The sequence below is a fragment of the Sander lucioperca genome, chromosome 9 (assembly GCF_008315115.2).
Source record: "Sander lucioperca isolate FBNREF2018 chromosome 9, SLUC_FBN_1.2, whole genome shotgun sequence".
Classification (NCBI taxonomy): Eukaryota; Metazoa; Chordata; class Actinopteri; order Perciformes; family Percidae; genus Sander; species Sander lucioperca.
The window spans coordinates 42,069,700-42,085,974 of NC_050181.1; the positions used below are offsets into that span (position 1 = coordinate 42,069,700).

Below are 16,275 nucleotides of genomic sequence, written 5' to 3' on the forward strand. Positions count from 1 at the left end.
AAACCTGGGTTGACTGAACTAGTTGATAACCAGCGTCGTGATACAGGTTATGCGGGACCACGGTTGTTAGGTTAGGTGAAGCCGGATCACTGAAAGAAATCCAGGACATGTTGATCTTGATTCGTAGTACAGGCCTCTGGTGGAAATGGAAAACGGGCTGAGAGACAGACTCTTAATAATAAAACATTGTTTGTTGTGATTGTGTGTTTTCAGTCTACACAGCTGTGAATCTGTAAATCACCATCAGATATATTTATAAACTGAATGAATTGTTATAACTGGATTGTTGAAGTTAAAGTTTGTTAAACATCATTCACAGCTGAATATGAAATGAAAGTTTAAATGATTTTCTTTCAGTAATTGTCAGTAATTACCTGCAGCTGGCTCAATTCAAACAGGATCAAAATAAATCTTGGTGTTTCCTTTTGGATGGCCAGTGAGGACGTGGCTCGTTGATTCCTCCTGCAGGTGGACACGTTATCAAATGTGACACACCCAGTTTTTCTGATGCACACCCACATTACTTTTTTCTGGCTCCACTAGTGGTCCAACCAGTCAGAATGCATACTTTCATAGTGAAGTGAGGACACACACACACACACACACACACACACACACTCTGGTTAATGATAAGAAACTGCGTCACTCCTTTTCTACACAGACCTGCTGAGGACAGAAGAGAGCTGCACACTGATGAAGTTCATGGCTGAAAGTTCAGTAAGTGGAGCTGTGATTGGTTGAGATGACGTCTTTGATTGTTGTGGTTGAATTGATGGTGAACGTGTGATTGCTGAAAGACAGACACTTCAGGCAAAACAGTTTTTTAGAGCTATAGATTTTAGACTATCTTCCATAACATGTCAGACGACATTTTAAAACATGTTTCCTTCTGTGCTTTGAGTCTTTGCTGTAAAAACAACTGGGGCCCATTTCAGGTTTAACAAACTCTGAGTCTAACCCTGATTTGAGTTGGTTCAATCAACTCAGAGTAGGTTCACTGAGAGGTAAGCGCATGCACCCCCACTATAAAAAGGCAGCATGAATGGAGCCATGATACTACGATTCACCATGGTAACAACCACAAACAAACTGGTCGGCGGAAATACTCATGCGCACATACAGCGAGTTTCAATTTATATTTCGTTAAAAAAGCAACACAGCGGCTGCAGGAAAAGAGAGCGAATTTGCGTGGGAGAAAATTGCTGCTAGAGTAAATGTGTAAGTTCCAACATAGTGTATTAATATCATATTTAATCATAAGTATAATATTACTGGTGAAATGGTATTGAACCTATAATCTATAAAAGTACTACGCCTACTAATCCCATTCTGAGGCTGCAGCACCATCATTAACAGGATTATAATTCATAATCTTATATTTCAAAGGGTTTACATCATTCACCTGCAGTACTGGGGAACTCCTTTTTAATGGCTCTTACTGGTTTGTGTCCAGGGAACACTACAAAAACGTTTAAAACACGTTTCAGAGCGACTCACACTCTTCTGATGGCACTTTGCTACAGTAGCTTTACTAAAATGTTCCGCATCACCAATGTTGTAAAGAAAACTGCCGTTTGAAAAAAAATGTTATGTGACACAAAGAATGGGATGTAGAGCATGTCCACGATGGGGGACGTTAGTGATATGAGGACGGATAAGGTTTATGTAGGCTACATAACTGATAGACTGGGAAGAAAAGCGATACGGCTCAAACAGGTAGTTATCTGGAAACGAAAATGCATCTATAGTCGGGTCCTCTATATCATCTCCCGACGTATGTTTAACTCCCTGCAAAGTAATACAGCTTCTTCATCAACGGGATCGTCGACAAAAGGAAATAACACGGTTAATAAACCAACACTGTTTTTTTTATTCATGCAGATAACAAACTAACATGCGCCTGATACAGACTGAATGAATGAATGAGGAAATGAATGCGCGCTGTGTCAGAGGGAGGAAACTGAGAGAAGAAAACCTGCTCCCGACCTAGGTTCACAGAGTCAGTTACCATAGTAACTGACTCTGAGGTTAAGTTACCTCTCTTTCTGAAACGGGCTGGAGTTACCCTTCTCTCTCAGGTTTGATTAACAGAAAACCCAGAGTTTCCCTCATCTCAGAGTTAACAAACTCAGAGTTTTCACTAAATCTGCTTTCTGAAACGGACCCAGAGGTCCAAATTACAGTATAAAGGTGAGTTGACTTCAGTCAGTGGTAGAACAAAGGAAAACCAGTTTACAGAAGGGAGGGAGGGGGAGATGAGGGGAGGGGAGAGAGAGAGTGTGGGTGGAGAGGAAAGAGGGAAGAGAGGAGAGACGGAGGAGGGGAAAGCAATCTCGTCTGTCAGGACTCTTATTGATGTGGAGGGGAAGGTAGCAGGCGGGCGAGCACTAGGACTCAGCAGGGATCACTTTATAGGATCAGCATGTAAAATCATCTCTTCTGACCTCTTGTTAAAGTCAAGTTTGTTTTACACTTCAGGCAAAACCAGTTTTTCAATCTATAGATGTTGTGCTATTTATCTTCCATAACATGTCTTCTTTGAGACTATTGGAAAGAAAACATTTATTTTATTACACTTTATCCGTCTGTAGATTTCTCCACACCCACTATCTGTAGAAGAATGTTTTAGATGTTACTGTAATTTAATGGGAACTTGTTTTTTAACATGATCTTTTTACGGTGCACACTAATCAGCGACACTTTTTCTGTTGTACTTTTCTCTTCAGGTTTTTCTGTGTTAAAGAGGAGCTGAGCAGGAGAGATGACATGTTAAAACATGTTCCCTTGTGTGCTTCCAGTCTTCACTGTAAAAACAACTCAAGTCTAAATTAAAGTCTAAAGGTGAGTTGACTTTAGTCAGTGGTGGAACGAAGGAAAACCAGTTTACAGAAGGGAGGGAGGGGAAATGAGGGAGGAGGGGACGAGGAGAGAAAGAGATAAGGAAGAAAAGAGAGAAGGAAAAGCGTATCAGACAGGAGTAGAATAGTTGGAGGGAGGACCTCCAGTGGTCCCAGTGAGTAACTCCACCTCCTCCAGCTGATTTCTGCAGCTTCTCTGGTTTCGTCTTTTGAATCATCCAGGGCTGCGGTCCAATAGTCCTTTTTGTTTAGGAAGGTTCCTAACGGAGTGAAATGACCTGGAAGTAGTTAAGTGGCTGCCATGATAAGAGCTGTTTGAATTTTCTGTTTTCATACAATCATACTAATCAGGATTCATGTGGATAAATATGAGCAGACAGGAGGGTGAGCGTGATAATAAACTATTTGCAGAACACCTTTCATACAAGAAACAGCCTACAGCTCCATGCTTTATTTTTTTTTTTATTTTAAAGATTATTTTTTGGGGCTTTTCCCTTTATTTAGTGACAGTGGATAGATGTGAAAGGGGGAGAGAGATGGGGGATGACACGCAGCAAAGGGCCACAGGTCGGATTCGAACCCAGGCGGCTGCAGGACTCAGCCAACATGGGGCGAACGCTCTTACTTGGTGAGCTAGAGGCAGGCCCAGCTCCATGCTTTATAATAAGTAAATGACATGCAGTGAGTGTTTCACATTAAAAGACATAATTAATGCAGAATAACATGTAAAATTAAAAACAGAGATAAAGTAATATTTCCACGGTGTTGTCCACATTTATAGAGCCAGCATGAAACAACATGGTGAGAACACACGGGGTGAAGTATCCAGATGTGCTTTCTGTGTCCATCTTTGGAACAGTGTAGTTTTACCGGCAGACCCACGTCAGTAATATAGTTACGTAGCTGTGTCAGGGCAGTCAGATTCTCTCAGCTCCGCCGTTGTCTTTTCCTAATTCCTTTTGAATTCTGCTTCACATCGTTCCTTGACCTCATGATGTTTACTATTGGGGTTAAGGAGAAGTGGTTAGGAAAGGACATAGGAGGTAATTTTTTTGACTTTGGCCACACAAAGTGACATTCAGCTCTGATTTCTATGAAGCAATAAAATCCTCCAAACAGCTCCATGAGGCCATCTAGTGGACTGATAGAAGTACAGCAGCTGATGGCGGCTTCCTCTGCTCTGGTTCGTCCTCACCACTAACCAATGAGAACCAGCAGCATCTTATCTTATAGACCCTTTGCAAACACGTGACCACGACCACGTGATGATGCCATGATGGACGGCAAACTCATCGGTAATCACCATAGACAGTATATAAACTGGACCAACAGGTCCCGTTGTTCTGGACAGAGACCAGTGAAGGATATTAGAAGCACTTTTCCGGTGAGCGCTGAGCGTTACTGCAACTGAGAGAACCAACTTAAATGTGACGTGAGCAACCTGTCTGAAAGTCTTCTGGTAGCTGCGCCAAGAGAAATCTCAATCATTCCCAATCTAGCAGAGACGGAGAGCGTAGGTATATGTAAGGAGATAACATAGACACAGGCTAATTATTGCTAACTAAAATGCTAGTTAACATTAGTAATTAAACTTCAACAGCTAATGGAAGTCCAAACTGCCTGAGAGCTTCTCCTGTACTATACGGTAATTCCTCTACTATGAGACAGTAAGTCTCGTGGTTATGACCCAATCGTTAGCCTATTTTTATAAAAACGTCTGCTACAACAGCTTAACAGTGTAGTAGACGTGCTGAAAGTTTCATAGTTTCAATTAGTTTGAAATACATAACATTAAATAAACTGTATTTATGGCTTCATGGCTTCTTCTATTGAACAACAAGTTGTCGTGCTGTTATTGGTCGAGGTAGGGCATCTGGTAGGTGCTCACAAAGAGCAGTATTTGGAGAAGTTGGAGATAGCAAGATTGGATACCAACCCTCAATTCTTCATCCCTCCGCTTTCACGGACCTCATTAAATCGCTGAGTCTGCCCAACTTCAGTCCACACGATCTGGACCACTATGTGTTAAACGGGGTATCCCCATATACTGGTGCTGATCTCAAAGCTTTTAAAAGTGTGGATGCTAACCAGTTCTTTGTAGCTGGCTGGGTTAGAGGTACGCGATGCTACGCTAACGGTGGGGGGAGGTACCTCATAATGGCAAAGATAAGACATCAGTCTAGGGTTTATTTTGTATTAACATCTATTCTTTACTTAAGTAAAGATTTAATAACACGTAGCCCATGTTTTTAGAGGACATGGTCGGTCGTGGCTACACACATACCATTGTTCACTGGGTGTGCTGATGCAACTTCTTGATGGATGCCTGAACACATCCCAGCTCTGGAAAGTGCAGTCATTAATTATATATCACACGTTCATCCATGCAGTAAATCACGGAGTGTCTATGATCAGTAGTAACCACACATAATTTTAACATCTAGCCATCTTCTTATCTGTTATTATATTCGCTGTAGCCTATGTTAAGATTTGCAGAATTCTGTGCGACCAGGCTGAACGAAAACGTACGCGTTTAGCTTGCCGTCCGTCTACAGCATAGCTCTTCCGCCGTCCATCATGGGGTTCATAATTCGTGCAAGTGGAGCGCGACGTCACGTGCAAAGGGTCTGTAACAAACCACTATTGATCCATGTGTTGATCAGTTCTCTGTGTTGAGTGAATGAAATGTGATAAAGTGATGAGAAAAGGCCCTCAGTAGTTCCCAGAGTTCAGTCATGTTTTCTAACTGCTTCTTTAGTCTGAGCAACAGTCCAACAAGCTAAAAGGATTCAACTGACACTGATATGAAACAGAGAGAAGCAGCCAATCAGAGGACCAGCTGCTGATATTTGGCTTTTTTTCCAGGAGAAATGATGTGAGGGATAAATGAGTGATGATGTGCTGATGAATGATTGGACTGCTGCTCTCAGTGTTTCCTCTCCAGGTGAAGGTGTGGACTCTGCTATGAGTCAGTGTGAGGACAGAGAGGAGGGAGTCCCTCCCTCTAAAGCCACTCTGTGTGGGGAACATGACAGTCAGACCAAAGCTCAGAGGTGAGAGGACCATCTCTAACTGTCCACCACTCAGATCACTCCACCATCATTATTCACACTCAAAGCTCTGTGTGTGTTGTGTTTCAGCCCAGAGAAGCAGCACAGACCTGGACCTGAACCTGGACCTGGACCTGGACCTGGACATATCCCTGGACCAAGCTGTGTGTCCTTGAAGAGTGACGAGTCTATGGGTGAACCTCTAGTCTTCAAAGATGGACGCCACTCTGTTGATCAAAGGTGAGGATTTCAAACTGATGATGAAAACAAAATGATGTGTTTTTATTTATTGTGAGATCTCCGGGTTTTAGATGTTTTTAAAAAGTCTTTTAATGGACGGTGACGGCATGTGTCCTGTCAAATCACTTTAACTCAGTCTCAGTCTCAAAGTTTACAACAAATAGTAAAATGTAAAATTACAGTTTATTCACGTTGTTTATTTTTTTGTGTACACCTGTCTTCTACAATATATACTATATTTTACCTTAACTGCCCTATTTTATGTCTTTGATTTTCTTTTTATACATATTTGTTTAAACACAACTGGAGGGAGTCTGAAAACGTTTATTATTTTATTGCTTCACGGTAAACGTGCATCTGGAAGTCCTCGCATATATTATCCTTATTAGACATTAGCATTATTATTCCACCATTATAGTCACCCCACAGCATCATATTCAAGCCTGTGCTGCACACTGCACTGAATACAGCTTTAAAAAATGTCTCAATGAAATATTGATCATAGAGCATAGACAATGTTAACAAGAACTACCTGGATACAAATATACTGTACAGACGATGTATTAAACCACTGACAGGTTTTGTCTCCGTGTGTTGTGGGTGAAGTGCAGAATTTATTTTGTGTTTCTATCAGGAGGAATCTGGAAGAACCTGAACCCAGCTGTGTGACCATGAAGAGTGATGAGTCTATGGGTGAACCTCTAGTCTTCAAAGATGGAAGCCACTCTTTTGACCAAAGGTGAGGATTTCAAACTGATAATCAGCAGGACTAGTAAATGTTTACCACTACATGGAGTCCTCTTATTCACTGTGCAACACCCAAACATCACTTCATGGACCTTTACCTTGTGTTTGTCTCTGTGTGGACAGACATAATGTGAGTTAATTCTTCCTAATTCCTCCACAGAGTGGACCAGGAGAGCTCAGAGGTTCCCAGTGGTCTGTCTGCCCAGCAGCATCAAACACACCTGGACTCCATATTTATGGTCTGTACATGTACAACTACTACTTTTACATCTATTCTGTTCACAATCATCTCCATGCTGCTCTTTTTAGACCATTGGATTGTCAGTCTCTCCAACATGGATCTGATGTTTGCTTCCATGATTTCAGTTTGATTTGTCATTCATATAATCTTCTGTTCCAGCTGCTGGAGAAGGACATCATCGCTTTTGTGAAGAACGAGCTGAAGAAGATCCAGAAGGTTCTGAGTCCAGATTACCAAGAATGCTCAGAGAGTCAGAGGGAGGATGAGGAGGTGTTGGACGATGAGGATGAAGAGCAGAGGAGGAGTAGCAGAGAGGCATTTCTGAAGATCACACTGCACTTCCTGAGGAGAATGAAGCAGGAGGAGCTGGCTGACCGTCTGCAGAGCAGTAAGAGGATTTCTCTAAAGATTTAACATGCTGAATAAATGGGACGTTTACTAATGTCTCCAGAGATGGACCAAAATATATTCATATACTCATTCTCTGGGGAAATGTTTAAATATGTTCTTTGACATATTGATCTTCTTTGTTGTTGTTCTTTGTGTTTATTTAGTAAATCCTGCTGCAGGTGGTAAACGTAAACTCAAATCTAAGCTGCAGAAGAAGTTCCAGTGTGTGTTTGAGGGGATTGCTAAAGCAGGAAACCCAACCCTTCTGAATGAGATGTTCACAGAGATCTACATCACAAAGGGAGGGACTGCAGGGGTCAATGATGAACATGAGGTCAGACAGATTGAAACAGCATCCAGGAAACCAGACAGACCAGAAACAACAATCAGACAAGAAGACATCTTCAAACCCCCACCTGGAAGAGATGAACCAATCAGAACAGTGATGACAAAGGGAGTGGCTGGCATCGGGAAAACAGTCTTAACACAGAAGTTCACTCTGGACTGGGCTGAAGACAAAGCCAACCAGGACATCCAGTTCACATTTCCATTCACTTTCAGAGAGCTGAATGTGCTGAAAGAGGAAAAGTACAGCTTGGTGGAACTTGTTGATCGCTTCTTTAGTGAAACCAAAGAAGCAGGAATCAGCAGGTTTGAAGAGGTTGTGTTCATCTTTGACGGTCTGGATGAGTATCGACTTCCTCTGGACTTCCACAACACTAAGATCCTGACTGATGTTACAGAGTCCACCTCAGTGGATGTGCTGCTGACAAACCTCATCAGGGGGAAACTGCTTCCCTCTGCTCGTCTCTGGATAACCACACGACCTGCAGCAGCCAATCAGATCCCTCCTGAGTGTGTTGACATGGTAACAGAGGTCAGAGGGTTCACTGACCAACAGAAGGAGGAGTACTTCAGAAAGAGATTCAGAGATGAGGAGCAGGCCAGCAGAATCATCTCCCACATCAGGACATCACGAAGCCTCCACATCATGTGCCACATCCCAATCTTCTGCTGGATCACTGCTACAGTTCTGGAGGACGTGTTGAAGACCAGAGAGGGAGGAGAGCTGCCCAAGACCCTGACTGAGATGTACATCCACTTCCTGGTGGTTCAGTCCAAAGTGAAGAACATCAAGTATGACGGAGGAGCTGAGACAGATCCACACTGGAGTCCAGAGAGCAGGAAGATGATCGAGTCTCTGGGAAAACTGGCTTTTGAGCAGCTGCAGAAAGGCAACTTGATCTTCTATGAATCAGACCTGACAGAGTGTGGGATCGATATCACAGCAGCCTCAAAGTACTCAGGAGTGTTCACACAGATCTTTAAAGAGGAGAGAGGACTGTACCAGGACAAGGTGTTCTGCTTCGTCCATCTGAGTGTTCAGGAGTTTCTGGCTGCTCTTCATGTCCATCTGACATTCACCAACTCTGGAGTCAACCTGCTGTCAGAAGAACAAACAACCATCCAGTGGTCTGAAGTGTTCAGAGACAAATCAACATGTTTTTACCAGAGTGCTGTGGACAAGGCCTTACAGAGTCCAAATGGACACCTGGACTTGTTCCTCCGCTTCCTCCTGGGTCTTTCACTGCAGACCAATCAGACTCTCCTACGAGGTCTGCTAACACAGACAGAAAGTTGCTCACAGACCAATCAGAAAACAGTTGAGTACATCAAGAAAAAGATCAGTGAGAATCTGTCTGCAGAGAGAAGCATCAATCTGTTCCACTGTCTGAATGAACTGAATGATCGTTCTCTAGTGGAGCAGATCCAAAAGTCCCTGAGTACAGGAAGTCTCTCAATAGATAAACTGTCTCCTGCTCAGTGGTCAGCTCTGGTCTTCATCTTACTGTCATCAGAAAAAGATCTGGACGTGTTTGACCTGAAGAAATACTCTGCTTCAGAGGAGGCTCTTCTGAGGCTGCTGCCAGTGGTCAAAGCCTCCAACAAAGCTCTGTACGTGCACACACAAGTATCCAGATTAAATGGAGCTTTTCTTTATTAAGAAAAAAATACTTTAGTTTGTAATTGTATTGCTGATTCCTCTTCAGACTGAGTGGCTGTAACCTGTCAGAGAGAAGCTGTGAAGCTCTGTCCTCAGTTCTCAGCTCCCAGTCCTCTAGTCTGAGAGAGCTGGACCTGAGCAACAACGAGCTGCAGGATTCAGGAGTGAAGCTGCTGTCGGCTGGACTGAAGAGTCCACACTGCAGACTGGAAACTCTTAGGTTAGTGTTCAGTTATTCTGAGATGTTATTTTCTTTGTATGTTAATTATTTAGTGGACTGACTAAACAATATTAAAAGAGTCAATCAGGTTTAGAAGTCCTCTAGTCTGAGAGAGCCAAATCAGGAGCTTGTAAACATTGTAATGTATTGGTTCACAGTACATAAACTTGACTTGGATATACAGTTTTTTTTATTTATTTTTTTTATTTATTTAAACTTTATTTCAAAATGTAGATTACAAAGGTTCAGTCATTGCAATGTATATACAAATAAAATACAAAAATATATACAAATTATAATATCGAAGTAAAAATGAAAATAATAAATTAAACAAAAGGAAATAAAAGTACAAAGAGGACAGACTTCCAAAAATCAATAGTGTAGACAGCAGGAGTATTTAAACATCAGATATTAATATAGATTTCTTATTGGACACCAACTTAAGAGACTCAAAGTACATCTCAAATTCAACCTGGAATAATTTGAAGCATGGTTTTGAACTAGAAGATTTAGCCTTATGAATATGAAACTTACCTAGTAAAATAAAGAGATTTACAATATTACATAACTTTCTATCTTTACTTTCAAAATAGGTAATAATATGTTTCCCTTCAAGTGTGATTGAATGTTTTGTTTTAGATACCATATAATCTTCAAAGCTTTTCCAAAATGCAATACAAAATGAACAACCATAAAAAAGATGGGTTAACGACTCTTCTTCTGTTTTACAAAAACTACAATAATTATCAACAGGCATGAATTTCGAGACAAATAGGTTTGTAGGGTATATATTATGTAATATTTTCAAATGTAATTCCCTAACTTTGTTTGTGATACAATATCTAAAGGGAACAAGCCAGTTAACATCAGTAAAATGAGAATTCCAGAAACATTTCCCACGAGGTGTTATTTTCTTTAAATTTAGAAAGCATTTTCTAATGTGCTTATTAGTACAAGTGCTGCTCATAATATCCATACCGTTTATATAAAGAGTAAAATTAAATCCAGTAACTTCATTTTGTTTTTTATAACTTTTCATTCATTCTAATATGCCATTAGGTATAGATTTGAAAACTGAATTATATTCCTTGAACGTTATTGGGAATGCTTTCTCTCTGAGAAAAGATTCTTAATTAAGTAATTGACCATTACAATCAAAAAGATCTTTTATGAAGATAATATCTCTATTGATCCATTTTTGCAAATAGAGTGACTTGTTCCCTTTAGTGATGCATTCATTATTCCATAAGATAGACTTGTGTGGAGAAAAGTTGTGAGAAGGACACAGTTTCCAGGCCAAAAGAGCTTGTTGATAAAATTGGGATAGTTTTAACGGCAATCTTGTAATATTGTAGTTACATTTCAATACAAATTTAAGACCTCCTACACTATTAAAAATGTTATTGGGGATAAAATACCATAAAGACTCTGGTGCTCTCAAACATTCCTTCAGCCATTTCACCTTAAAGGTGTAATTCAAGTCCAAAAAGTCCAGAAGTTCAAATCCACCTTCATCCTTACAGCCAGAGAGCACCGCTTTTTTTAAATGATGGTGTCTGTTTTTCCATACAAAATTCGTAAATATGGAATTTATATCTTTACATGTTGAATCATGGACATTGAGAGAGAGGGCAGGGTAGACAAATCTTGAAATCCCTTCTGCTTTAGTCCAAAGAATCCTTCCTAGAATAGAAATGTCTCTTTGAAGCCATAAATTCAGTATTGTTTTAGTTTTCTTCAGTTTAGACGAAAAATTTAGTTGTTGACGTTCCTTGTGGTCCTTGCTGATATGAATACCTAAATATTATACACATTTCTTAACAGGTATATTAAACATTTTATCCTCTTCATTTTATCCTCTTCAGTCTGATACAGACATAAAATTTCACATTTAGACTTGTTAAGTGTTAAACCCGAAGCAGCTGAAAATTGGTCAATTAGGGATATAGCATATTCAATCTGATGTTTGTCACTCAAAAAGAGAGCCGTATCATCCGCTAGTTGAGTAATTCTAATTTCCTTACCAAAAATAGACAAACCTTTAATAATAGGATTATGTCGAATATGTAATGACAGTAATTCAACCACCAGTAGGAACAAGAACGGTGAAATAGGGCAGCCCTGGCGAACTGATCTCAGTACAGGAAATCTTTTTGTGGTGTTTGGATATAATATCACAGAACTATCAATATTTTTATAAAACATTTCAACGACTTGGATATACAGTTAGGTCAGAATGTATTTGGACAATGACAACATTATATGTTGGCTCTGGATTTGAACTCAAACAATGATTACATGCTTACACTGCAGACTCTCAGCTTCAACATAGTGAGTATTCACAGCTATGTTGAATGTACTATGCAGGAGTTACGGTTGGACGGATGTGAATGACTAACATTAATTGTTTTAATCTAGAAAGTTTAAAATGACTGTGTGCGTGATTGCATGTATGTATAGTCTTTCAGGCTGTCTGGTCTCAGAGGAAGGCTCTACTTCTATAGCCTCAGCGCTGTTCTCCAACCCCTCCCATCTGAGAGTGCTGGACCTGAGCTACAATAATCCAGGAGACTCAGGAGTGAAGCTACTGTCAGCTGGACTTAAGGATCCAAACTGGAGACTGGACACTCTCAGGTATGGACAGGTGGACAGACCACAGCAGCTCTCACACTGTTTCTTTGTCACTAACTGATGAACTCTGGTACATGTTTAATGGAGGATCTGAGTGAAGGTGTATGAAGTTGATTCTGACTTTGTTTCTTCCTGCAGGACGGACCATGGTGGACTGCAGTGGTTGAGACCTGGTCTGAGGAAGTGTGAGTGTGTTTAAAGTTTGATTCATGAGAACTCAGCTGCATGTTACACTAGATTTTTACATTTTCTTGACTGAAGTATGATGATGAATTTCTCCAGAGTTTCAGTCAGGATCTGTTTTTTGTCAGTGTGGCTGGAAAGCTTTTAGAATTTAATCAATCAATTTTAAATTCACAAACACAACAAACTAAACAAAGTAATCTAATACATATATTTTATTATTTTACAGTCAAGCCAGCTTCTGTAAATCTGTACCCTGGAAATCCAGAGTTCTCGCGAGAGCACAATTTGAATTTGATCAGCGAGTCACTCTGGCATTCAGTAATGATGGTCATTAACTATGCCCTGGTAGTTGTGCTGCGACAATCACATCGGTGTATTTGATATAGGTGGGCCAGAGGCGACAGTTTAATCTACCAGTTAGCTCCTCTGGTAGCTAAGCGTATGGGGCTTTGGATACGTCACTGCGTGTATTGTTGTGATTGGTCGTAGTGTTATCCAATTGCATGCAGTGAGATTTTCAATGCATGCTTGGTGCCGCCCCTCGAGTTGGGCCATTTTCATTACTCAGTGCCATACCCTTAATCTTTTGGATTTGGGTCTGGATTTCCAGGCTAGTAAATCTGTATATCACCATCAGATGTCTTTATAAACTGAATGAATTCTTATAACTGGATTGTTGAAGATAAAGTTTATTAAACATCATTCACAGCTGAATAAGAAATGACAGTTGAAAGGATTTATTTCAGTAATTGTCATTAAAGTTGTTAATAAATCAACAGATGATAACCTGCAGCTGTATTGTGTCTTGTTCCCTCCATCAGATGTCTGTGAACTGGAACTGGACACAAACACACTATACAAAAACCTCAAACTGTCTGACAACAACAGGAAGGTGACATATGTTGGAGAGGATCAGTCATATCCTGATCATCCAGACAGATTTGACTCCTGGGAACAGCTGCTGTGTAGAAATGGTCTGACTGGTCGCTGTTACTGGGAGGTCGAGATTAGAGGATGGGTTCATATATCAGTGAGTTACAGAGGAATCAGAAGGAGAGGAGACAGTGAAGACTGTGGGTTTGGATGGAACGATCAGTCCTGGAGTCTGAGGTGCTCTGATGGTGATAATTACTCTGTCTGGCACAATAACAGAAGAACAGCCCTCACTCCCTCTTCTGTCTCTAACAGAGTAGCAGTGTATGTGGACTGTCCTGCTGGCTCTCTGTCCTTCTACACAGTCTCCTCTGACTCACTGAGCCACCTCCACACCTTCAACACCACATTCACTCAACCTCTTTATCCTGGGTTTAGGGTCCCCTTTGGTTCCTCAGTGTCTCTGTGTCCTCTGCAGGACTGAGAGTCTCTCCTGTGGACAGAAACAGATGCAAAAGATCAGATGCTGAAATTAAAGTTCAGTCTGTTCACCATCACACACACTACAGACCAAACATGAATAATTTGTGCCAATAAATCACATGTCGATATAAACATTTGAGCCCATCTATCGTTTTGATTTGTCTTCCACAATTGTTTAGGTTTCTGCAGATTTCGAATGCCAATAAAAAACAAGCCAAGTGATAAAATGACTTTTGTTTAATGCAATCAATAGATTCTCTCAGACATCAATCTCTGTTCATACACTCAACAATGTGGGTATCGATCCATTAGATCTCGCAGCATAGTGTCCTCTTTGACAAACAAAAAAATGATTATAAAGACAACATCTGGGGAAGTACAGCAGTTAAACTGTCTGTCTGCACTTTATGAATTACTTTTTTACTTGTACTTCACTTTGTTTTGTGTTTCTTAGTTTTTAATATGTATTATCTTGTATGTTTTTATGTAAAGCACATTATGATTATATCTGTCAGAAATGTTCTTTAAATAAAGCTTTACTGACTTAATCAGAAAGCAGCAACGTTAAGAAAAACTTAAATTCATGTTTAACAATTTTTTGTAATTCATCCATCCTCTTTATATGTTTCTAAAAACATATGATGTCCAAACCCAGTTTACTATGCAAGAGTTTGGTACAGATACATTTCCATGACAAGAATTCAAGTGGAATTAAATTAATAAGTTTGGACTAAATGAGCAAAGAATCACAAATTAACCTCATTGATGGTTCTGCTGATCGTTGGTTTTTATGGTGGCAGAAAATCACAATAAAACATGTTAAACACGATAACAAATATGTTCATAAACCTTTTGAGTTAACTGATTGAAATAAATAAGCTAAATAGTTGCTGATTAATGTTCTATGTATTAACTAGTAGGGGTGGCAATCACCTCATGATATGACTTATGTCACGATACAATGTTATTGTAGTTTTAACATATTGCAATATTCTGCGATATATTACAATTTATTACCTTTTTTTCCAACTTCAAATGATGTAAAAAGGACTGCCTGCTGAAATAGGACTTTCACCAAATCCACTCATGACTGTCTCTTCTTTTATGTCCTTTTTAGACCCACTAGCAGAGTGTCTCTGTGGATCGTTGGTTCAGACGTTCATGTTCCTCAGAGGATGAATCCTACTGACTTTGATACGTTTTTATCCAGTAACATCATCAGCTCACATTTTTATATTCTCCATTACTATAAATGTATAATGTCTGTGTCTTGCAGTGTAGTTACTGACAACACACCCTTCAGGAAGGCCTCATCACACAACGCCACAACCAAGGTATTCACCAAATCACAACCACACTCTAGAGATCTACACACCTGACCGTTTGACGAGCCCCCAAATATGTTACGGCCACAGCAAACAAACACAACTTAAATGTGACCGTCAACATATCGAATAACACCAAACCTGAGGATTAGTTAAAGTAAATTAAGATGTATTCACAAATTAACTATTATTGATTAAACCCATCAAGGGCCGTCAGACCCAGAACCCCCCCCCCAAACTAAAAAGTAGTAACTAACTAACAGAAACAAAGCTGAGAAAACTAGACTACCAGACCTCCATCCTCAAAGCAAAGAAACCCAAAAGAAGAGAAGAGAAACCAACGGTGATCAGCTGCTCCAGTGTCAGAGACAGATTTCTGTCTCCCAGCCTCTCTTATATCCAGGGGAGGGGCCACCCTCACTCAGACATCAGGAACATCTGAGATGAACAGAGGAAAAAGAGAGCAGGGGGGGGAGCGCCTAACATCCATTACTATACATTTATAATGTCTGTGTACTGTAATGTAGTCTGTTTTTATCTGAAGTAGAAAGAGTTGTGGGCATAGGCGCCGATTTATGTTTTCCTCCGTGGGTGCTCACGGGCGCACGCCCTTTAAAAAAAAAGTAGTCAAAAAATGTTTGCATTTCAGAACCTTAGAAATGGACTGGAATATTAAGTCGATAATGAAGCTGTAAAGTAGACTTTCATCTCAGGACAGCTCCACTTCTCACAGATACAGATAGGATTGGAGATGAGAAGTTTAACTGACACGTAACCGTGATCAGCTTCGTGGTGAATTAAGAATCAATGCCACCTGTCTAGTAGCCTAGGCACACTATGACAGACGCTCCACTTAGCACCAACTGCAATGTTTAATTTTAAATGAATATAGCCTACTGGCAGTCTGGCACTGGGTGCTCAGTATTTTCCCTGGGTGCTCCACGGTGTCGGCGCCTATGGTTGTGATCATCCTACTTTTTAAATAATTGCTGAACTTAAAACCCTCAGAACCCGACCGCGTCGTAG

General features: G+C 40.4%; 1 protein-coding gene and 1 long non-coding RNA gene across 2 annotated transcripts; one reads left to right on the forward strand and one right to left on the reverse strand.

Annotated features, from left to right (window-relative positions):
• Positions 1-645: 645 nt before the first annotated feature.
• On the forward strand, positions 646-14,357 carry LOC116036172 (NLR family CARD domain-containing protein 3-like). The gene is made up of 13 exons (XM_031279660.2): positions 646-721; positions 2,727-2,841; positions 5,789-5,911; positions 5,999-6,148; positions 6,783-6,887; positions 7,056-7,134; positions 7,296-7,524; positions 7,691-9,482; positions 9,578-9,751; positions 12,212-12,385; positions 12,521-12,567; positions 13,390-14,045; positions 14,144-14,357. Exons 3-12 carry the CDS (start codon positions 5,823-5,825, stop codon positions 13,923-13,925), a joined length of 3,375 nt encoding a protein of 1,124 aa, XP_031135520.2. The 5' UTR covers positions 646-721; positions 2,727-2,841; positions 5,789-5,822; the 3' UTR covers positions 13,926-14,045; positions 14,144-14,357.
• Positions 14,358-15,165: 808 nt separating this feature from the next.
• Positions 15,166-15,449, reverse strand: LOC118495925. The gene is made up of 2 exons (XR_004898381.1): positions 15,391-15,449; positions 15,166-15,299 (listed from the first exon to the last, which is right to left on the reverse strand). It is a non-coding gene; the product is annotated as an uncharacterized LOC118495925 (long non-coding RNA).
• Between the last annotated feature and the right edge of the window lie 826 nt (positions 15,450-16,275).

Bases quoted from the DNA above. Each gene is read 5' to 3' on its own strand.
- LOC116036172 (XM_031279660.2), top strand. From the start codon at position 5,823: ATGAGTCAGTGTGAGGACAGAGAGGAGGGAGTCCCTCCCTCTAAAGCC. The intron at 5,912-5,998 runs GTGAGAGGACCA...GTTGTGTTTCAG, and splicing joins AGTCAGACCAAAGCTCAGAG to CCCAGAGAAGCAGCACAGAC. The intron at 6,149-6,782 runs GTGAGGATTTCA...TGTTTCTATCAG, and splicing joins CGCCACTCTGTTGATCAAAG to GAGGAATCTGGAAGAACCTG.